Here is a 24,155-nt window from a genome sequence, read left to right as displayed (position 1 = left end):
ACTCCAAAGCATTCTTTCTCGGATAAAGTTTTTCTTCGAACTAGGTTGAAGAATGTTTCTCCAATCTAAGGATATATGTTAATTTAGTAGACCGAATTGAAAAAATTACATTTGTTAGAGTTCAAGTAAACCTTTTCCTCATTCAATTAGAAAAAAAGAAAAAGAAAAAGAGTAAACTCTCTTGGGAGGCAGTGATGTGTTCATGATTCAATTACCCCAATGCTGCCCTTCAAAACGCCATTAACTATGGAATTTGTAGGACTTTAGGGATTCATTGAACACCATTTCAAGAAATATCATCTGCATGTTAGATTCTAACATAAAAAAAAAAAATGCATCTAGAACTATTAGTAGAATATTTTTTTTTCTCTAAATTGGGTTGAAAAAAATTATTCTTAATTATAACTTAGTCTATTAATTGGTATTTATATTTAAATTATGTGATTTTCACGTGCATTTTTAATAAGATTAACGTATATAGCATGTTATTGAAATTGTTTCAATTCATAACACATAATCAATTAATTTTAACTGGCAACAACTATATCCAAACCGCTCCATGAAAGTATAAAAACAACCCAAAAAGAGGGGAAAAAAAAAACAATTCAATTTTAGTTGTAAAAGCAGGAAAAATCTCTGTAAACTCTACCAGTCCACGACTCTATGATTAGGTTGGTATATAGAAATTGCTCCTCTCCCCCATAAAGCATTCATTTGGGCAAAAAAATTTAAAAAGAAAAGAGAAAAAGAGACAAAAGAGAAAAATTGGCTTTCTTTTTCCCCTTTTATTCTCCTTTAGTTGATAAAACACTTTTCTTCTCTTTTTTGCTTTAGGTATAGTAGGTCACTTTTTTTTTTTTTTTTTTTTTTTTAATTTTTAATTTTTTTTTCCTGCCCTCTACGTATCCCATTCTCTCTCTAACTTTCACAGGTTCAATCAAAATCTCACTTTTTTCTCTATTAAGGAAAGATAGGATAGACAGCTTTAAACCCATGAATCTCTTTGATGAGATTTTGTCCCTCCTATGACTTAGCTCGGAAATTTGTATTTTCCAGAAATTACAAAATGATGAGGAAATAAAAAAATTTACAAGATTGACTCTTTCATTTTCCCCACTTTTGACGTCTTCTTGTTTTGCATGTCTGTCTCCTTTTGTGCTTGCTAGGTGCCTAAAGAACAATTTGTAGTCCTTCACCCTAGTGGTCCTAAAGTCCTTTATGCACTGGAGCAATTTTATTCTTTACACTCATTTTATATTGGTTGAGGTGACGTGTTTTAAGTGGTCGACATTGAGTGAAGACTTCGTTTTATTTGCATATTTTAGTATGTTTCTAATCTACTAATGTTAGTCACTTAAAACACGTCATGTTAATCAAAGCGAAATGGGTGTGAATAGTAGCATTACTCTTGTGCACAGTGATCCATAACCTAATATTTTTTTTTTTATTTTTTTGCATGTTTGGGTACCTAATACTACTGGATTCCATCATGCATCACACAATATCCAAGAACAGAAAGTTGTCCACACGAGTGACTGTTATTATGAAATTTGAAGCCAAGTTAGCTCTTGGTACCATTGCAAATTAGGATCCAAATGGAGATGATCCATTTTATGGTCCAGATTATATTTCACGTATCTAATAGCATATACATCGATACATGGTAAATATGTTGCCATGTGGCACCATGTACGTTATTAAATGCAACAAAACAAAATCTAGATGGGAAAACGAATCCTCTATTTCACCATTTCACTTCCATTCCAAGTGAAACAGAGAGGATGGCATTACTTAAATGACAAAGAATGAAATAATTTAACGTTTAGCCACAGGGCAAAAATAAGTAAAGCTTCAAAATATATCTGAGATTTTATGTACACATGCAAACCAGCAGAGACGGATGATACAAGTTTTATTAAAGAGAACAAGTTCCATAACATATCTTCATTTTGTTTTTCATTTCTCTTTTTCTTTTCCCCTCCCCAATAAAACACAAACAGTGGAAGTACATGTCTGCTATCTTCATGAAAAGAACTGCAATGGTACAAAGACAGTTATACCTTCTCTACCTTCTGGCTGAAATCAAATGATGCTGGCCATTAGTACAAGTCTTCAATGCGACAATTAGTAAAGGTCTTCAGTGCCACTTGAAAAAAGCAGGCACTATTTGAAAAACCATCATGGCGGTTCAGGCATTGTACAACACTGGGGAATAATAATTGGCAGCATCCATGACTACAGGCTCATCTCCTTGGGTAAGCTGATCTCAAGAAAATAGAGGCTGGTAACAAGCAAGGAGATATTAGAAGATAAAATAAAACTAGGAGAAAGAAGCTGGACACAAACTAATGGAAACGCTTTAATACATATTTCTTAGCTATGTAATTTCAACGACGCCGGTTGTAGACTGCAGATGGCAAGAGCCACATTGTACAAAGCAGCATACAAACCACTTAGAAAGAGTTATATTTTTCTTTATTCTTGTGGAAAGACACCTATTTGCATTCTCTTTCAACATCCCCATAGCAAAAGCTAGCGGAAGTATCCTCCCCAAAACAATTTAAGGCAGAATTTTGATATTTTGCTTCTCACTTCTTTGTATCTCTTTCTTATTTGGGTCACGGGGGAGGATTGACCCAATGATTTATGCCAGTAACAATAACCAAGTGCTATCCGGCAAAGACAGCATGGCATCTTCCTGTGTTTAATAATGTCTCCCCTTACAGGCAAGAAATTACTATTTTCCATCATAAAAAGTATGCCCTAGTAAACATGCATATAAAACATTTTTACCTTGCAGACATGAAAGCCATTCCAAAGAACACCGCCTTGACAGCTTGCTTCTGCCCCGCATAATCAAATGCCAGTGGCAGCATTTCGTGCAGGGTTAGAAAAGCCATCACTCCACCAACTGAAAACAAAGACTAGAAAATTAATATAACAATTCATCACTCTTTGATCAACTCAAGATTAGGAAATGATTATATCGCTAACCTGATCCAAGTAGGCCCTCAAGAATTTCTGGATTCAAGCTGCTTGGAAATAGATAGGCTGAGAATAAGATATTAAAAAGTTTATTTTTCCAAGGATAATCATTACAATTTACAAAAAATTAAACAATCCCAATTTGTAATGCACACAGCATCTAACTCACAACCTCGCCCTAGGTCAATACCAAGGCTTACATCTCATAAACATCACCTCTATTAGTTTAAAATAAGGCTTCCACTTAAATTCAAGTTTTCTATTCGTTCATAAAGAAAAACAACTTGCTTTGGCATTTTACAATAGAAAACAGTTGACATACCTACTATTATAACACCCAGAGGCTCAGCAAAACCAGAAAGCGTGGCCAACTTGAATGCCTGCCATTTGCTGCAATTTGAGAAGAATCAACCATTTAGTGATTTAACTGCATAGGTGATTTCTTTATCATAGCTTCGTAGAATATACTACAATACACAGATCAAAAGGAGCTTAAAACATTATTATCAATCATTATAGTGTCCATTTCAGCTTATTTTCTCATAATGTGATCAAGGGGAAGCATTTTATCACCCATTGCAAATATGACTTGTGCACCGAATAAGATCCCCTTGGTAACCATATTGAAGTCTTGGAGTCGGCATATTTTGGATGGAATACTTTGCTTTGAAAAGCACATGTTCAGAATGAGATTTGGATTTCAGAGGCATGGTTTCTTTTTTGATGAAAGAGGACAGAAGCAAGCTCTACCCTTGAGGGCTACTGATTCTGAAAGACATAACTTTTTTCCTACAAACTATTAGCACCACCACCAACAACATACCAACACGATCATCACCACCATTGTCACCAGGAACAATTATTCCAATACCATCCATTGAAACCACTGCCAAATGGTACACAACCATAAAGATCATCTCCTCCAACACCACCAGACTGCCCTCACCATCTTCAGTACTAGCAGGCACTAAGGTAACAGCCATCTGTGTGATAACCACTTGATAATTGCTCTACCCACGACCACCCTAAACCACTTTTCACACCGATCCTGCCAGCATGCAATGACCTCCACCACCTCTAAGACTATCACCACACCCTTTACCATCAATACCACCATTTCAAACACTTTTCTTATTTCTGATGAAGTACCAATATTTGAATATGCACTGACAAAACATGATTAGTTTATGTATTGCAACAACTAAATATTGCAAAAAGAAGTAAATATATTGCATGCTTGACTAGTCATAAATGCTTTTAGAAAGCTGAATTAATTGCTACCGTAAAAAATTCTCACCTCTGTGTTGCAAAATAAACAGGAAGTGCAACAGCAACGCCCTGAAAAAGGGAACCAAAATAAGAAAGGGCAAAATGAAACATCTCACCACATATATGGTCATTTTTCAGTTATAAGACTGCTTGGATTTCCAAAAACAAGGGAACATGATAATCAACGCTATTGATTTTAGCTCAGTACCATATAGCTGTCAGTACATGATTATTATTGTTATTTTTATTATTAGCACTACTACCTGTCTGAGACATTAATTCAAGCTGGGACTTCAAAGTAATCTTGTAATTTTTGCAATTTCCAAAATCTGGACCACACAATTAAGTTTTGAATTGCCAGAGCTAAGAAGAGATACAACATTGACCGATAGTTTAAACCTTGTAGGTAAAATTAGGGTAACTCAAAAAAACTTTTAAAATCACATTTTTTTATTCAAACTCTGAGGCACCGTAATGTGATATTTCTTTCATGAACCAATCTAATTACAGTTATAATTTCATTACATAATCAAGAGAACTGGCAGAACGTCCACCAATATACTTACATGACAAGTGCATTTCCAATTTCTCAGCTTGGGCACGAGCAATTTATTAAAGCCATAAAAGGGACAGAAAGCAGGTTCAGGCTTGAACAATAATTCTGAGATTGATTTCTCCTTTCCAAAAATTATTTTGGTGTTCCAAAGCCATATTACATGTATATTATATTTCTTGATAACCTCAGACCCCAAATAGATTACAGTTGTGGGAACAAGGCTGAAGGATCTCTATTTCCCTTTGTTCTAATCGGTTAAATTTAAGGAATTATGTAAATTAATGGACAACCACAAGAAAATCACTTATTTTCGTATCTATGGAACCATTCAAGTAACACACCACATCTTATCCCAGGAATTATTCTAGTCACATGCATCCATGCGCATAAAGCCAGTTTGTAGCACATGGAATTAATCACGATTGACAATAACAAGCACACACTCAAACATCTCTGAGATCAATACTTTCGATGGAATCCATGTGTGCTTCAGCTACGATCTGTAATTCACCTTTTGGGAGGGCCGGGGAGGGGTGGGGGTGTGGAGGTTGAGAGGGAGAGGGAGAGGAAGGCGCTCATGACAAGTTACATGCACAGGCACACACAGAGACAAACAAACAACAATAACTAAGAAAAAAAAAAAAAAAAAAGAAGATAAATTGCCACGTTAAAGCGTTATGTCATAGCTTAAGCTGCGTCAATGCACAGGCCTACAAGTAAAGATATCTGAACAAATTCTGTGGGAAGAGCATGCCAAAATGGCTACCTTTGAAACCATAATATAGGCTCAGCCATGAATGTTCATCTAATGGAAAGTACAGGAATGGTTAACAAATATACCAGTTCAGAGTTTGTTGGGAATTAAAAAGTTGGAAGTTACTGTTATTCATGGCAAGGTGCAGCATTCTGGAAGAACCAATAGCATCTGAATGTAAATTAAATATATTACAGAATGCATACCTCTGGAATGTTATGCAGAGAAATGGCCAAAGCCAAGTTGACACCAACACGAAGACCCTATAAAAGAAGCATGAAAAAAATTAGAAATCTTAATGGCATAAGCACCAGTGTTTATTTCTCTGAAGACCAGAAGGTTCAAAATATTTTCAATACGTTTTGAAATAGTATTCCTGCAAGACTATGTTCGTAAAAACCATATTCTTGTAAAACAATACAATAATAATTCAATGAGTTCCAGAAGCGCATTAACATACAAATCAGATTATATATGGATCCAATCAATTCAAACAAACAAAAAATGAGCATAGCTTTTATAAAAAGCAGCTAAATTCATCTCATACTGCAGTATCAAAAGATTGAGCATCCATAACAAATTGAAAGATTGTGACATAAGCTAGATTTGCATCAACAATAGAATGCTCATATTTTCATTTTAGTTGGAAGCTTATAGGTTCAAAGAAAGCCAACAAAACCTAAAAATGTTATGCAAGGATTAAAAAAATAAATAAAAGAACCCAAACTTGATGGTAGTTCTTTTTTGGATTAAGTAATTTGTTTTGTTTTGTTTTTTTTTTTCTTTTTTTGATAAGTAAAACTTGATGGTCATTCTTAAAACAACAAAGATTATTGTTTGGGTCAGGTACAATAAAACTGACGGAGTCCAGCATATTCTCAAACTCTTCAGGCGGTTGCATGTCTTGCTCTGTTTTCCACCTGTTAACCGTGTTGGAGAAAAAGTTTATTCTGGTTGCATGGGGATAAACTTTCCTCAGTTTCCTGGTTGAAGGGACAGGGCTAATAATCAAGCAATCAGGAGCTATCTGCTTGGAGACTTAATTTTTATCTAGTATTACATATTTGCATTGTAGCCAACTACTAGCTCATTTCTGTTTGTTTAAGTTTATCAATAAGTTGACTTCTGTTCCTAAAGTTTATCAATAAGTGGCTGGTGCCTATATGTCGAAGTAATTGAGCATTTCATATTATTATGCAAAGTATTTGAATTTTTCCAGATTTTCTAAGAGATGAGACGTTTCTGTTAGCATTGATGAGACTCCATTGCTCGAGTGTGTGAGTTGAGTAAAAAAATCAGACTCAAATACTGCATCATGGACCAATGACATAAAGGGAAAATCCAATTCATATACTTCATCATGAATCACAAGAGTATAATGATAATTAAAAGAACATATTTTTCCCAAGAGTATTCACAATTACACTGAATTAAATTAAAGCAGAACATCTAACTCAAAGTCAAAGGAGTACCCTCCTAACAATGGATATAAATTTTCTCATTAAATTTAACTTGACACTCCTGCAACAAAATAAAAGAAGACTGGGAATACCTTCATTGACCCAAGGAACACTGCCATTCCTTCAGGGAAATTGTGTAAGCTTATGCCTGCAGCTCGGAGGAAACAGTTTTCATCAAATAGGACCAACAAAAGCACTTTGTTTACATAGCAAATATGCAATAACCCATGAAAATTGAAGTTTGAAATTTCTCGGTGCCCTTGATAGAAGAATTTCATGAACTTCTGCAAAGCATGAAAGTGCTATAAGTTCAGTTTAATCATCAGGAATAGCTTGGAGGCAGATCGCCATGTACTAGTCAGCACCTTTGTTGAAACAGCTACTCAAGCTAAAATATTTTCGACAAGAGGATATCTACATGGTCAATTCTACAGTAGCAACAAGTCAGCTCTACACTTTCCCCACCAAGGGATACATTCTAGAGAAGGGACCACATGTAACCGTTCTTATTTAGTTAAATTATTATAATAGCTGAAGATTATTGCAAAAGAAAAATAAATTTGCTGGATTTTTGAGTTCTCACTCAAGCAAAAGTGGAAAAAATAAACAATTTGTGTTAGCCAACCCAAATTTAGTTGAGATTAAGGCTTAGTTGAAAAGTATTGAATGAAATCTATGTTACCATCAGGTGTAGTCAGGTCAAAGATACTCATGATTCAAAATATATGTCATGAACCTCATTGTAATTATATTTCTTTTATCAATAAATTCATTAAAAGGACGTCAAGGGGATGCCACTCAAGCATACCAGAAGTATACATATGTAGTTAATGATCACTGGTATTTGTATGCAGAGTGCCTAATTCAATGTGTGTGTGTGCGTGCGCGCATGAAACAAATCATGTGATCAAATACAGATGAGGCAGCATGAAACATCAACGCTGATCGGGCCCATCTTTGTATGGCATAAACTATTCAGAATTCCATATGGCAAATTACAAAGCAAAGGAGCGCCAAGTATGGGCTAGAACAAACACAAAGAGGACAACAGTGGGAAATGGCACAACATTCTTGCAGCCAATACTGTGGTTTGGTAAACTTCGTTTGGCCTTGTCAGCCAGATAGGTGGTAGAAAAATGTACAAAACAGAATTCGGCATATCAGCCCAAAACGTTAACACAAGCCCTTTTTTTTTTTTCTTCAAAGAAATTAAAAAGAGAAGTCCAGATAAACAGAAAATTTGCTGTATTAAAAACACAATAAAGACTCTTCGAACACAAACAATTCGGAACACATACAGAGAAAAACTCTTTCTAATACTATTACTATAAGATTGAGAACCAAAAATTCAATTGCTCAAAGTCATCCATCATATGATTTTTTTACTCAAAGCTATATCATTTGCAGATGGAATATACTAACTAATTACAGTTTTAGTTCCACAAATTACATGCAACCAATTTTGAAATAATTCACATCACAATCTATGAGAAGAGTGAACCATGTCAATGAGGTTGTTCATACCTATTGCTGTAACGATCCCACTGTATAAAACTTGGCGGCGATGCTTCTTCATAATGTCCTTGCCACCTTCATCTCCACTTTTCTGTACTCAAGCGCAGCAGAAAACTTTCAACTATTTTCTAATTTTTTTTTAGCCATTATAGAAGTATTCAATCATATGCAAGTAGGTTAGGAAAACAATCATTAAGTAGAAGAATAAATCATTCATACCTTTTTGCTTTTCACATCTGAAACAGGGACAAGTGTTGGTTCTGGGATAAAATTGGCAACAACAGCAAAGAATATGACACCTGCAAAAAACTGCCTTGGCAAGAATGTAGAATTTAATTACCATGACAAAAATGAATAAATCAGGTAATAAAAGTGCACATTTGAATTATATGAACATTGTAGTCTATAACTCACCCAAAGGTTGCCTTTTAAGAAGCCAATAGAGTTGATAGCATTGTGAGCCAAATCCAGGAATGATATGCTCAGCATGAGACCTGCAGCAAATCCCTGAAAGGAATATAATAATTCCGGACAAAATATCTCACAACATTAATATTAATTGGAAAAAAAATCAATATGTGATCAAAGTCTAGATTATTGCTCCACATTTCTATTATCAGTTCAACATAACCTGGGAAATTATCTAGATAAGTAGAATACTTGGATAAAAATATAAACATTAGCTACAAGAGAAAATCACAAATGATAGCAATTAAGGAAATGAGTGGTATCACATGTCCCTAGCAAGCCATCCAGATTTTTGGATAAGAAATGAAGCGGTTGGGTACTGAGCATCACCTGTAAAAGCCCAAGCACCTTCAAATTGGGAGCCGGATTGAGAATTACAAAAAGTGCACCTGCTCAACATTTCAGAACTTAAAATTAGATTATAAAACACAAGCTAATATGCAATTACTTATATTCATGGCTGAGGCAATGAAATAAGCAGAAAAGAAGTACCAGAACTGCAAATCAAAAGTTTCTAATATCGATGCATCTAGCATGAGTAGTATGTTTGAGGTTGCTAGAGTTGAATAAGTCAAGGAAGAGCGCTATGCTAACACTAAAACTTGTATGACTCAGATATACACACCGAGCATGTGTGTGTGTGTTAAGATGCAAAGAATCAATATGAGAGAAAATCTGTTTAGTACTCATTATGATATCAGGAAATCCATGAAACCTTGGTATAGAACATGTAACGAAACACTAAAAGACTAAAAGAATAACTTCTGAATTATGAAACCATATTCTACTACACGAAGATGTCAATGACCAGAGCAGCATCTTGGTCCCAACAAAGCCTTAATCACAGAAAAGAAATGAACCTGAAGTCAACTTTTCAGCAGAATGTAATTACGTCATATTTGAAATTACAAGCTAATTAGAAGCAACCCATCAACCAATTCCTTCAATATCAGACTTCTATGCATCCAAATCCAAGAAAAGATTCGAATTTAACGATACCCAAGCAACGGCTAACGCGAAAAGCCATTGTTGCAACTAAAACACAAACCAATTATCAAATGTAATAAGCAATTAAAACCCTCAAATTGCATCCACCAAAAAAAATGCACCTTTAATATGATAACCATTCGAATTTGAAACATTATAAGCTTCACTCACCTATGGAAGTACTCGCTCCACCAACAAGTGAGAGTGCCAGAGCCACCAAGACCTGCGAATCCATAGCAGCTATATTTTGCTTGTGACCCGAAATTCAAACCCAAACACCAAATGAAGCAAATTTGGCACAAAAGTCAAGTGCACGATTCAGTGAAATACAGATTTTTAGGGAGAGAGGGAGAGTTGGTCGCTTTGGACTCCACCAAAGAAGCTATTTATAATGAAGTTGTGGGAGAGAAAGCGACGGAAATCCTACAGGGACGGAAATCCCACAGGGAAAGAAAGAGATAGTTTGACGGGGTGGTACAAGATACGTTAAAAGAGAAGAAATAAAGCAAGGCTTTCTCTCAGATGAAGTGTTCTGTAGTATCCTCCATTTCTTTTTGCTCTAGCCCCTAGGCCATACCTAAAGACCATAAAAAGGAACACGTGAAGGGTTTTTTATTTTTTTTTAATTTATTTATTATTTATTTTTTATTAAAAGGTAGGAGAACGCAACCAAAGTGCTATGAAAAAACTTAGACGACAAAAACCGCACAACAATTCCTTATGACCGATCAAGCGATAACTTAATACTAACCCCCTAATAAAGACTCTAGCAACACCTAAGTCAATAGCCTTAAGCGCTTTTCATTGTGAGATTCGACCTTAAGATCTAGCCCACACATGCAGTTCATTTTAAATGAATATGGAGGATGATAACTAGTACCGCGTATGACTCACAATGTTATATACTATATTTTTTTTCCAAATAATTATCTTACAATATTATGTGTTATCCTAAGTACCTTAATAAAATAATGATCGATCCAAAGATTTGTTAAGATTATCACGTTAATATTGTGAAATAGTTGTGTGATAAAAATATTATTTTTAACATTACTCAAGTTACAATGATGGCTGCTGGGCGGTCAAATCACTTTCTTTACCCAATCATTTGAATTTGGGGTTTGTTTATGGCTAAAATGGGGTGATTTGATCACCCGGCAATTGAACAATATTTAGGGTATCGTAAGGATATCAAACGTACGCGTATAAGTAAGATAAAATTATAACTAAAGAAACGCTTAATTTGAATGAAGAGTAGAACAATGACCTCTAAACCAAATGGACATAAACAAGAGTTAAGACAAACCAACCTTAAATTGTCGTATGATAAACATCAAGATATCTACAGCAACATTAAGTTTTCTGAGACGGTGTAAGAAGAACAGATATATTGGGTTTTTTTTTGGGGGGCGTCTATTTATCCTTTAATTTACTTAAAATAATGAAACAATAATTTAAAGAAAATAATTTATTTAAGGCTCATGGGTCTGTAATCATATTTTATCGAAATGCACGTGGAGGACTCGCATGTTAAGATTCTAACGCATGGTAAGATTCTAACGCATTGTAAGATTCTTCTTCTTTATTTATTTATTTTTTGACAGATCGATCTGAAACATTGCTACGAAGTTAAAAGGTTGTAGCTTTTTTGAAGGCAAATCTAAAGGGACTACTTATTAAGACAACAATTTTCGTGGGGTTTTCGTCTCGTCAAGTGAGAAAAAGTTTCTGAAAAAGTCCAATAGCCGCCTCTTCGTTCTCTTTCTCCCCCACCTAATTCCCAAAACCCCTAAACCCAGCGCAATCATTTTCTTCCTCTTCACAATTTTCCTCACTTTCCCGAGAAAATTCTAACCCCCTCTTCATGGCCGCTCGCCTTTCCCTCCGCCTCAGATCCCAACTCCTTCGCTCCACCACCACCACCCTTCTTCTCTCTCCCATCAAATCCCAACCGTCCATCCCCAACGAACTTTCTCTATCCACCCTCCGATTCCTCTCCACGGCCCGGAGACACCCGTCCCGACCCAAGACCGTAGACATCGGCGCCCGGGCCCGGCAGCTCCAGACCCGGCGCCTGTGGACCTACGCGCTCACCTTCAGCTGCATCGCCGGCTTCGTCGTCATCGTCCTCAATGGATTCCAGGACCAGCTCGTCTTTTATGTCACCCCCACCGACGCGCTTGAAAAGTACGCCGCGAACCCGTCCAAGACCAAGTTCCGATTGGGTGGTCTAGTCCTCGAGGGCAGCGTGGTTCAGCCGGCCTCGTCGCCCGAGATGGAGTTCGTGGTCTCCGACCTGATCACCGACATTCTGGTGAAGTACCAGGGCTCGTTGCCTGACCTGTTCCGGGAGGGACATTCCGTGGTGGTGGAGGGGTTCGTGAAGCCCTTCACGGAGGAAGCTCGGCGGGAGGTCTCGGCCAAGAGCGTCTCCAGGAAGGCGAGGAGCGGCGAGTGCTACTTCTCGGCCACGGAGGTGCTGGCCAAGCACGACGAGAAGTACATGCCCCAGGAGGTTGCCGCGCAGATCGAGAAGAACAAGAAGAAGATCGAGGGGGCGGCGCAGGAGGGAGTGAAAGGGTCTTAGGGAGAGTAATGGGTATGATTCAGATTTCGATCTTTTTCCTTTTTCTGGATGAAATTTTACATTTTTGTGCTGGATATAGAGGATATAGGCGAAAAGAACAATGGGTTTTTTCACGATTGGATAGTTGGAGATTAGAGTATACTCGATTATATATGTTGAGGAAGGGATTGTTTTGACTAATTGAGGATTTTGAGAATTCGATTTTGTACGTTGCAAATTGCAATGCTAAACTCATTGGTGATCATTTATACGTTCTGTTTGGACGGAGCAATGAATAAATTCAACTAGGAATAAGTATTCTGTCCACAATGACTTTGGCAGACATTGTTATGTAATTTTGTGTTTGGAAAATCTCTGAGATGTTTTCTGATGAACTTGGGGAAGTTGCTGGTGATGGCTGGAAAATGCACCAAGCCACCAACTGTTTTGGATGTGATTTCATTGTGCCTATTCCCAGCCAAAATGGCTTGTATTATAGCATTTCTTTTAAGTTAAACATATAAGGAAGGTATGATTACTGGATTGTGGCCGTTTTGGTCCATAATCAAAGAGTATTGGAGAAGAATGTAATCTTATGAGGACCTAAATGTTGTACTCTTGTCACTAGTCTTTCTTCTCATTCAAGAATTTCTGTTGTTTCCTTACTTTTAACAATCCTTTTTGCCATGGAAGCTCTCAATTAGCATAATGTTAAGCTTAAATGGATGCACGTCCAACTCTTGAAATACCTATGCTTCATGTTGGCTATCTGGTTTGCTTTAGTGTACCCAGTATTCTTCATGGCAGTCATTTAGGGAATGCTCAATCAAGCTATAACTAAATCCACGATTGAGAATGATTAAGAGTTTGATAGGATTCCTGGGAATATGAAATTCTCATATTTAGTTTATTCTTTTTTCTTTTAATAAGTAATTGACCTTAAGGAAAGGGAGAAGATGATATTCAAACCACTGACTTTCGTTTTATGAGGTATCGTCCCAAGCCGATTGAGCTACTCTTGGTTGGTTTACTCCTAGGCATTCTATAGGAATTATTTATGTTATTTCTTCAAGTGCACAAAGTTGTTTGATGCAAAAGTATTTAATAATTGAGAAATTCTATTAAACATTCTTCCAACAATGCTAACGTGGTACTCTTAACTAACTACAATTCTGGGTTTAGGTTGGTGTAACCACTGTCCTAAGAAAGTTCGTTGCGAATCAATGAAGAAGATCAGATCTTGCCTGTGCTGAGCTTGTCATTCATATCTCTCATATAACACCTCTGTCCCGACTAGCCTTTCTTCTCATTCATATATCTCGTCATTTCGGTCGTATTCTTCCATATCATTGTAGGAATAATGTTATTGAGTCTCTCCACTGAATTTATTTATAAGCTCTTAAAAATTGCTCAGTTTGATTAAATTTGCCCATAAAGCCGGGTTGTATAATTGAGAAGATTAAAATCTGAAGCTGCAGCTGCAGCTGCTAGAACGAGAGACAAGAAAAAATAAAAATCAGATTTTTTTTGCTCTGTTTTTCTACTCTGTTTTCTGCAGAAAATTGCAACAACATATTTTGTTTCAATAAGAACTGATTTGCTTTAGTTTTCTTATACTTGATGAATCCAGGGCAACAATGCAAACTAAAGCATTCAAATTGAAAATTGAGAAACCAAATTGATCACAACTCTTGAGCGACAGATATGTAATTTTAAAGAAATATATACTTAAAACCTTCTGTGCAATCTTGGCCAAAGACACTGCTAGTTTGACATAATTTTATAAAGCAAAGGACCACAAACTCCCCAAAAACCTACAATGAAACCAAGAACCACACTAATTGGAAACCATGGGATTGTAGGCCCATTTTCCTCGTCCTCCTCAATGTCTTCGTTGGTGCTAACAGTATCGGTACACTCGTGTGGAAGTGGGGGACCACAGAGTCCAAGGTTGCCCTCATATGCAGAGGCATTAAAGCTCTATAATTGAGTGCTTGATGGTATTGGTCCATGAAGATTATTGTTTGCAACACTAAACCGAGACAAGAAATGTAGTGTACTTAGTGATGTCGGTATTTCACCGGACAATTGATTGTTAGAGATGTCCAGTAATTCCAAGTTTGTGAGCTCAGATATTTGGTGTGGAATGTTGCCTGAGAAGTTGTTATGCTTGAAATCCAGCTGACGAAGCAACTTCAAACGACCAATCTCAATGGGGATGTTGCCACTAAGACTGTTGTTTGCAATTTTTATTGTTGGTCGCATGTTCGAGAGAACATTATATTGGCCAAGGGTACCATCTCTAGCGGAAAAAACTGGTAAATTCAAATAGTTATTGTCTACTAGAGCCTCTGCTAATACTAATGCTGGCAATGTACAAAGTTCTTTCGGGAATTCACCTGAAATGAGGTTATTAGATAAGTCAAAAGCGAAGAGCCTTGGAAGAGTCGACAACCAACCAGGAATTGAACCTGTGATACGATTGGAAACTAGATTCAGAACTTCTAGCTTCTTAATCTTAGATAGCCATATGGGAAATTGACCCATCAGCTGGCAATCACCAAGACCCAAAAACCGGATATTCTCAAATCCATTAGAACCAACTATACTATCATCATTTGGTATTGCCTCGTACAAAAAATTTCCTCCAAGAAGGACTACGTTGAGAGTCTTGCAATGCATCAGAATCTTGATTGCCCCTGTAATATTGGTTAGCCTATTGTAACTAAGTACAAGGAAAGACAAGAATTCCAATTGAGCCACCTCTGGTAGGATTTGTCCTTCTAGTCTATTGTAGGAAAGTCGAATGGCTCTTAGGGACTTACATGAGTAAAGGCTTATTGGAAAGTTACCGAAAAAGGTATTGAACCCTAGATCAATAGTAGTAAGTTGAGGAAGAGTGGAGAAGTTAAAGGTGGAGATGTCTCCTTCAAACAAATTGCTCCGTAAAATCAATTCTATGAGATTTGTGCAATTCATCAAAGATGGAGGCAGAGAACCTGTTAAGGAGTTTGTATGAAGGATTATGTACTTCAATTTGGAGAGCTTTCCAATATTCACAGGGAGCTTGCCGCTCAATTTATTTTCAAATAACTCAAGGTTGATGAGTTTTGTAAGGTTTACAATGTCACTGCTAATGGGTCCTGAAAGATCATTGGAAGGTAAAGAGATTTCTTCAAGCCCTGTCGCATTGTAGATATCAAGAGGAAGCAATCCTGAGAGAGAGTTAAAACCTGCCCGCAAAACCTTTAGTTCGGAACATGACCCGAGTCCACTAGGAATTTGGCCACCATGAAGATTACGAGAGAAATCGAGGAGCCTGATAAAAGAAGAATTGATGCAAGGATAGGAAGGAATAGGGCCTACGAAACTATTGTTGCTGACATTGAGCTCAATCAACCTCCATGCTCTTTGAAGGAACAAAGATTGGATTGTCCCGTTGAATTGATTGCTAGATATGTCAACAATTTGAATGGAGGCAGGCCAGCCAGATATCTCTCCAAATAAACGATTGTAGCTCAAATCAAGGACCATGAGTTGATTCAAGGACGAAAACAAACCCTTAGGGAGACGACCTAAAAGTGAATTGTGGGAGAGGTTAAGGTGAGAGAGATATGTGAGGTTTCCAAGAGAGGGAGACATACTCCCTCTAAGGCCTTTATAGGGTAACCAAATATGGGTGACGTGACCTTTATCATCACAAGAAATACCTTCCCAATGGCAACAATCAGCAGAAGAAGACCAATTTAATGGAGGAGAAGAAGTATTAAAGGGCAGGGACGAGAGAGAGTTGCGGTCTATTTGGTTGCACGCATGATTTGCAGAGAAAATGGCAAAGAGAAACAAGGTGAAGAGGAGATGATGAGGCATCAAGTGTTGCATGCTTTTTGTTTGATAACTCATACCAGAGGAATGAAAGGCAAAGTTCTCGAAGAAGCAAGAAAAACAAATGCCTCTCTATAATTTATAGCCCAAATTTGCAAGTATATATAACAAAGAATTGTTTTGGTTAGAGATAAGATGTTGCCTCTTTAGTCTTTACTAGTGTAATTTCTTCAAGCCATTTGATTTTGGGTGTTGCTATTGTAACTCACCATCATTTGATTTTGGCTACTACGGTGACTTTCCAACATGGATTTCTTTTTTATTTTTTTTTGACTAAAATTGATAAGTAATAATTTTCTCGTTTCAACGTTGTAATCTCGTGGGAATAGATTGAAAAGAAGCAGCATGTCTTTTTGGAAATCATAGAATTCAATATTGAAGGCTGCATTGTCAACTGTGTTCGGTAATATTTAAGCGTTGAAAGCCATCTAAAGGACTAACATGAGCCATGCATTATATATATATATAATATACAAATTTGGGAGTTGGGGAAGTCGTCTTGCATGGTGCAAGTGGATAGAGACAATTGGTCCAATGGATTTTCAACATTTCATTAGTTGGAATATTTGAATGCTTTAGCCTCTGCATTATTGCCGTTGTGATACGAATCATATTGCAGACATGATTAGTACTCCTGAATCGACATTCCAACAACCAGTAAGATTCATAACTAAACATGTTCAAACTAAGATAAAAACTTTACATTTACATTTGAATTCCATATACTTTGGGCTGTTTCTCACCCGAATGGCAACTTGCTTACCTCCTTGTGTAGTATTCGTCTTCTTCTTTTTCTTTTTCTATTGTGCCACTCACCATTTCAAATAAAATTAGTTTATGAGTCGCACCTCAAAAAGAAAAATCTCATCTCATAATAATTAGCATAAAACTTGAACACTTTCATTGATTGAAATAAACTTGGTAACATTGATATGTATATAACCACTACTACTATAGTAACACAAATGATAAACAATGGCACTTCAATAGTTGATCACACATCAACTAAATTTATTGAAATGATAAGATAATAAAGATAAACAACTCCTTTAGCTGGCCACTAGTATTTTGCTTCAAGACGTCTGTCACCAATCATTTGTGTGAACTTATCTTTACCACAAGTACTCCAACATGGCCTTCTTGAGGAGTTAGAATTTGTGTGGGACTCTGCATCAAAGTATAAATGCCAACTTTTAGTACGAGTTAAGATTCATGTAGAAGAAACAATGTTTAACATTTTGTAATGAATGAAAAGAGTTAATACATGATAATCTTTCTATTGATGTCAAATATATATATATATATAAAAGTTGAAAGGTCTTCTTATGCGGTATATGAAGATTGATAAGCATTTTAAGAAACCAGCCGCAACGTGGTTTCCATCTTTGTATTGTATCCAATCAATTTGGTGACTAACAAATAGTTAGAGAGAGAGTAGTTAACAAATCTTTATGTTGTGCATAAACTTGTGAGCTTTGTGTCCCACATTGAAAAAATATAAAGAGTAAGAGTGGTTAATATATCTAAGTGGACCTAAGCCCATTAGCTTAGGCTTTTGGACTAAAAGTGGTGTCTCAATATATATATTAATTTACTCTTATTTGACTCCCTTGTTGTTTCTCTCCCCACAAAATAATTGGTATGACACTCTTGTATGTGTGCAAGTGAGGGGAGATTTGTTGTACATACACTTATGAATTTTGTATCTCACACTGAGAAAGTATAAAGAGTAAGAGTGGTTAATATACCTAAGTGGACCTAAGCTCATTAGCTTAAGCTTTTGGGCTAGAAGTGGTATCATAATATGTATATTAACTTACTCTTGTTTGACTCCCCTGTGTATCTCCCCAACACTTAAGCAGACTTTAAGCTAGAAATTTTTTGTACAAACAATATCTGAGTACTTTTTGAAATGCTTTTTATGACATTCTTCGAGACAGGCCTTAACATCGCTTTGATTTTTTACACAATCACGTAAGCAAGATGCATGCTCGGAAGTCACGGTCTCTTCGGCATTGTGTTTCCTCCAACATTTGTAATAACCTACAAGAAGACATTGTTCATGACCAACCTCGCGGACCTCGCAGGCTTTGAACACGCTGTGATCTAGCCATCTTTCATCACACAATTTAATCTCCATATCAATGCATGATTGTAGTGTTTCATCAAGTTCAGAGGATTGAGGATACCAAATGGGTTGCGGAGAAGGAAAAAAAGAAGTTGGGCCAATGTCATTGGTTTGAATTTTATTAAGTTTAGGGAAATGAGAAGGCAATCTAGAAGGTGAAGAGGGATAGAAAGAGATATGAGAAAGGTCACTAGCTTGCACTTTTAAGAGAACATGGATAAGCAATTCCATCATCACTAGCATAAGTGTGCAACCCATGTATTTTGGTCTATTATAGAAAACTTTCAGTTTGATGTATAATCAAAACGATGGTTAAGGCTTAACCTTTATATATCGTATGGAATTGATATTCATAAAGTAATTTGAATCAAATAAGTGTTATTTAATAATTGTAAATTTTGGACTTATGACCATTTTTCAATTAAGTGCCTTTTAGGTTAAGTAATATATCTTTTTGTTAGGATTTCAAGATTTGTTTTGAAATATTTCTTTAGCAAAACTTTTGTATTGGTAAGAACTTAATTAATTTCAAAAGGACAAGTGAAGAAGATGATCCCTAGTCATTATATATTACATCAAACCACCTATACAAAAAGTTTTTAGAATATATTGATTTGAAATGCATAATAAATGTGCATATTAGAATATTCAAAATTTAATCATGACGCTATTCATTTATGAAAAGACATTATATATATATATACATGAAAGTTGCTACTTAAAACATGTTTTTTCTTGTAAACGAAGGATAAAAAAGAAAAAAAGAATTTTTGTAAGTGATAAAGAGACATTTGAAGTAAATATTGTAAATAGATTTTATCAACGATTGGAATAAATGAAGTGATTCAATACTTAAAAGTAATGCAAAATAATAGGTCACACAAAATTGCATAAAGAAAATTTATTTAAATGGAAAGTTGTAGAAAAATAAATAAATTTTGATAGGGTAAGATGGATTATAAATTAATCAAGTAGCCATCTTTTGATTTTTTGAAAGTAAAAAAAAAAAACATTGTCCCATAGTTTGGGTTATGAGCTTCTAAGAAAGTTATTATTTAATTAATTAACAACTTGCATAAAAAATTACAAAAACTCGAAAGATTGGTGTTCGTATGAACATGTGAAGACCCTATGAAAATGACAAAATACAAAATACATTTAACGAAAGCGCATGTTTCAACGGCAGTAGGAATAACTTCATTCTGTGACTATAGTCACGTCTTTAACAAAAGAATCATACGTATATATAGAATCAAAAGGTTATGAATGTATAATCTTTTTCCTTAAAATTATATTATATTGGTTGCTCTTGAGTTTATTATCAATTTGGTTTCTCAAGTTTTAATTTGAATAATTTAGTTCTCGTTGTTGGATTTTCCATTAAGTATAACATATATACAAGGGCAGCTAAGAAAAGTCAAGCAAATTAGCTCTTATGAAAAAATGAGAATCAATTTTGTTTGTCATTTTGACTTTACTAAGGAAAAAATAAAGCAAATTTAGTCTACTTATTAATGTCATTACAAGTTAAGAACCATCAGAATTCCATTTTGCTAGCTAGGCTTCACTGCTAATTTTGTGAATATTCATGTATGCCTCTCTATAATTTAGCCTAAATTTGCAAGTATATATAACAAATAATTGTTTTTAACTAAAATTGAAAAATAATCTCGTGGGAAGAGATTGAAAATAAGCAGCTTGCCATTTTGGAATTCATAGAATTCAATATTGAAGGCTGCATTGTCAACTCTACTGTTGGGTAATAAGTAAGCGTTGAAAGCCACCTTAAAGGACGAGAAACCTCTCAAGGGGTGAGTATACTTATCAGGATTCCTTCCCATTAATGGGATAATGGGAGATTTTCCGATTATTAATCTTGGCTATTCAAGCTCATCTAACGGCCTACAGCATGTCACGTGTTTCATTAAATTTAAAATAAGAAAATATTATTTAACTTAAAAAAAAAATTAAAATAAATGACAAAAAAAATTGGGAGTGGCTCCATGGCCCTTGGGAGCCACTCATGCTAAGGGAGTCACCCCCAATTGGCCCTTGCGGGTGGCTCAGCATGATGTAGGCCGTTGGATGAGATTGAATGGCCAAGATTGACAATTGGATAATCTCCAATTATCCCACTAATGGAAGGGGATCCGGATCTGTGAGTACACGAGGTATACTTTGTGTACTATGTTTGAAGGGCAAATTTTGCACGACCTGTCACACAAATTGGGTAATACTCGACTTCACCGTGAGTGTATCCTAAAAAATTGTTTATCCTCAAAGGGATTTGAACTTTAAACTTTATGTAAATACCACCAAGTCCAAAACATTTATCACTTTAGGAAGTCGTCTTGCACGGGTCAAGTGGTTAGAGATATTAGGTCCAATGGATTTTCAACATTTCATTAGTTGGAATATTTGAATGCTTTAGCCTCCACATCATTGCCATTGTCATACAGTCCACTTCACATTTCTGCTTTAACCTCCGCATCGTATACGTGGAGGACACATTATTTTTATAGAATAGGTCGAAAAAAATTTCGGGAGAACTTTGTGTTTTCAAAAATGTTAGTTCTCACTTTTTACCCTAGTCCATTTTAATGATAGACAAAAAATCAAATAGTTTATGTAAAAGTATTTTCTTATATTATCATGATTTTACCAGCGACCGACACACTCCTACCCCCACAAAAAAATTTGGGCTGGCCCCCCGAAAATTTTCAAGAAAAATAATAATAGGTCCAACTCAAAAATTTTGACCTTGCCCCAAACCGAAAGATCTTATTCTTCACAAGCCCACACAAAAAACTCTTGGCCGAAGCCATTACAGAAATTTAAAGAAAATGACTACACCACCCATATTAGATTAAGTTACCAGGCTTAATTCGTATTGTTGTTAGGAGATGATCTTTTTTGCTATGACATGGAAATGTCAAGAGTTTTTATTTCAAAAGGTCAAATTTTCTTGATATTTTCTGATATGACATGGAAAACAGGGTGGCCAGGTTGGATTTTTATAAGGTAATCAGCTACTAATTACCTTAGATTTTTATTGAGATAAATAAAGGGCAGAAAAAGCTATTCAAAAAAACTAATAAAAAGGAAAGGACAGAAAAAGATGGGATCTTGGGCATTGGATTTTATTATGGTCTACATGAGAGAATGGGACATGATAGATGTAACACTCTAATCTATCAGTAGTCTGTGTAGGTGAGTTTATAAGAGACGTTCATAGGCGCTAAGTCCCTCATTAAGTGGAGAAAGACTTGATTATGAATACAATGCGCTCTTAATCACTATGATTAAGCGAGATCTAATCTCATTATTAATGCTACCCATGTATTCCCATACCAAATATTAATAATTTGTCGCTATTTCCGTAGCCTCTAATTTTAAGATAACATACCTTTAATGGGAGATTAATATCTTAAATTAGTCAAGTGTAAATTATCGTATGGATTCCATGTGATTTTCAAGTAACTCCACCAAGGGGTTGTCGCTAATGATCTTCACCACATCTCCTATACCTTTTGGAGAAGTCTAATCCAAGTAAAGTTGCCAAGTAGAGACAACCCTCCTTATAAGGCGGAGAACCCCCTACTATGACTTACAATGGAGGCCGTGAGATTCAACTCTTGATCTCTCTCCCACTTGATGTTTTAAATAAATGAGTTTCATTTAACCTTGCTGGATTGTGCGCATTCCAAATCCCATTTAGAAATCCTAGCTCGAGTAATTATCCTATTTAGAAATGGGATATCCTATCCAGAAATTAAAGTAGGAGTGGAAGTCCTAATAATGAAAATCCTAGTTGAACTATGGTTTCTCATTATTGTAGGATTCCTAGCTCACATTAGGTTTCATACTTGGAATATTAATATCATTAATTATCTAAATTGGACTTGGTCTTTGGAACTCTAATCTAATTATTAGATTCCTTATCATACTAGGTTCTAGGCATTCTAATCCAAGTGCTAGAGAGCTAAACAAATGACTCAGGAAAACTTATAAACTGACGTGACAAAGGTTTTTAAATTAAAAAAAATGCAATTCTTTCTCCTTTGTCTGCCACTCACGGTCTGTAAGTTTGAAAATTTTTTTGGGTTCATTTGTTTGGCTCCTTAGCATTTCTCAATTAGAAAACCTAGGTTGTTCCTTAATCAAATTCTGAAACAACTTTTCTAATATAGGAAACCCTAACCAATATGACACGATTATCCTAATCATTAGAACACATTTCAAATAAAATTGAAATCTCATTTTACGTTTATGGAGTCCAACTCCTAAACAAATCCTTATCAATCATCCACCCGAAAATATTTTAAGGATAATAAACAACTTTAATATCCAAAAATAAACTAGGGTTAGGATTTTTGGAATTACGGCTTTTAGGGTTAGGGTTTTGACAAAACCCTTGGATGAAGCATGGGGTAGCTGCACCTCTAGGGGTGTGCAGCACCCTTGTCCTTCCACCCTAAAGGGTTATGGTAATGATTAAATTTTGTTTGAAATCAATATAGGTATCGAGGTTAATTATTAAATTCTCCATAAGTTATGAAGCACGCCAAATGAAGACAACAGAAAATAAACATAAATTTCATGTTGAACAGAGTCTTATTATTTAACAATGTGGTTTTGGTAGAGTTTCACCACCATAAGGAAGATGAGTTATACCTCAAAAAGAAAAATCTCATTTAAAAATAATTATCATAAAACTTGAACACTTTCATTGATTAAAATTGTTAGGAATTGGGCCAATCGAAAAATCCAATTATTGAAATGGGCCGGAGCGAATGTTCTAGAGATCGGCGAGGCCCAAAACCGGGCTTGTTATCTACATAACTCTTTATATGGATACTTCGGGAAACACTACAGAAAATCCCAAAAATCCTGTACTGTGAATATCGAAGTTGTTTCAGGAATAAGCTTGAATCTTAGGGTAATACCCCAATCCAAAGAGTCTCGGGATCACATCAATTCCAAGAAAGGCGGAATTAGATCCAACACCAACTGTCGTCCCCTCCTATATAAGGAGGGCTCTCTCCAGGTAAAAGGGGACAAATATGTAATTTAGAGTTATTATTTTCGTTCAGAAACAAATTATTAACTTAAGTAATAGAGTTATCTTCTGCCGGCGCATCTCAATAAGCTCGGAAACTGTTCCAACAAAAATAAACTTGGTAACATTGATATATATAGGCACCAACCTCTTATTTGATAAACTTAACCACTACTACTCGAATCACACAAATGATAAACATTGGTACTTCGGTAGTTGATCAAACATCAACTAAATTTATTGAAATGATAAGATAATAAAGATAAACAATTGCTTTAGCTGGCCACTAGTATTTTGCTTTAAGACGTCTGTCACCAATCATTTGTTATGATATCTTTACCACTAGTACTCTAACGGTGGCCACCCTGAGGAATTGGAATTTGTGTGGGATTCTGCATGAAAGTATAAATGTCAGCTTTTAGTACGAGTTAGGATTCACGTAGAAGAAAAAATGTTCAACATTTTGTAATGAATGAAAATAACTAATACATGATAAACCTTTTATTGATGTCAAAAAAATATA

At 35.7% G+C, this 24,155-nt stretch overlaps 2 protein-coding genes and 1 pseudogene across 3 annotated transcripts; 1 reads left to right on the top strand and 2 right to left on the bottom strand.

Annotated features, from left to right (window-relative positions):
- Window positions 1–1,893: 1,893 nt before the first annotated feature.
- On the bottom strand, window positions 1,894–10,550 carry LOC132164152 (zinc transporter ZTP29). 2 transcript variants are annotated; one of them, XM_059574585.1, is made up of 12 exons: window positions 10,166–10,550; window positions 9,338–9,396; window positions 8,954–9,046; window positions 8,759–8,848; window positions 8,549–8,630; window positions 7,117–7,172; window positions 5,771–5,827; window positions 4,283–4,323; window positions 3,308–3,375; window positions 2,995–3,051; window positions 2,794–2,911; window positions 1,894–2,281 (listed from the first exon to the last, which is right to left on the bottom strand). In XM_059574585.1, exons 1-12 carry the CDS (start codon window positions 10,227–10,229, stop codon window positions 2,236–2,238), a joined length of 831 nt encoding a protein of 276 aa, XP_059430568.1. In that variant the 5' UTR covers window positions 10,230–10,550; the 3' UTR covers window positions 1,894–2,235. The 2 variants fall into 2 exon arrangements, with proteins under 2 accessions (XP_059430568.1, XP_059430569.1); XM_059574586.1 differs by lacking the exon at window positions 10,166–10,550 and having other exon boundaries at window positions 8,954–9,033; window positions 9,338–9,395.
- Window positions 10,551–11,624: 1,074 nt separating this feature from the next.
- On the top strand, window positions 11,625–13,902 carry LOC132164249 (cytochrome c-type biogenesis protein CcmE homolog, mitochondrial). Its single transcript, XM_059574718.1, has 2 exons — window positions 11,625–12,593; window positions 13,743–13,902. The coding sequence occupies exon 1, from the start codon at window positions 11,859–11,861 to the stop codon at window positions 12,579–12,581; it is 723 nt and encodes a 240-aa protein (XP_059430701.1). The 5' UTR covers window positions 11,625–11,858; the 3' UTR covers window positions 12,582–12,593; window positions 13,743–13,902.
- A 422-nt stretch (window positions 13,903–14,324) lies between these two features.
- LOC132163796 (receptor-like protein 3) lies at window positions 14,325–16,442 on the bottom strand (annotated as a pseudogene).
- Between the last annotated feature and the right edge of the window lie 7,713 nt (window positions 16,443–24,155).

Source organism: Corylus avellana, chromosome ca10 (assembly GCF_901000735.1).
Source record: "Corylus avellana chromosome ca10, CavTom2PMs-1.0".
In the NCBI taxonomy this organism is placed as follows: domain Eukaryota; kingdom Viridiplantae; phylum Streptophyta; class Magnoliopsida; order Fagales; family Betulaceae; genus Corylus; species Corylus avellana.
This window is presented reverse-complemented; position numbering and strand designations above follow the sequence as displayed.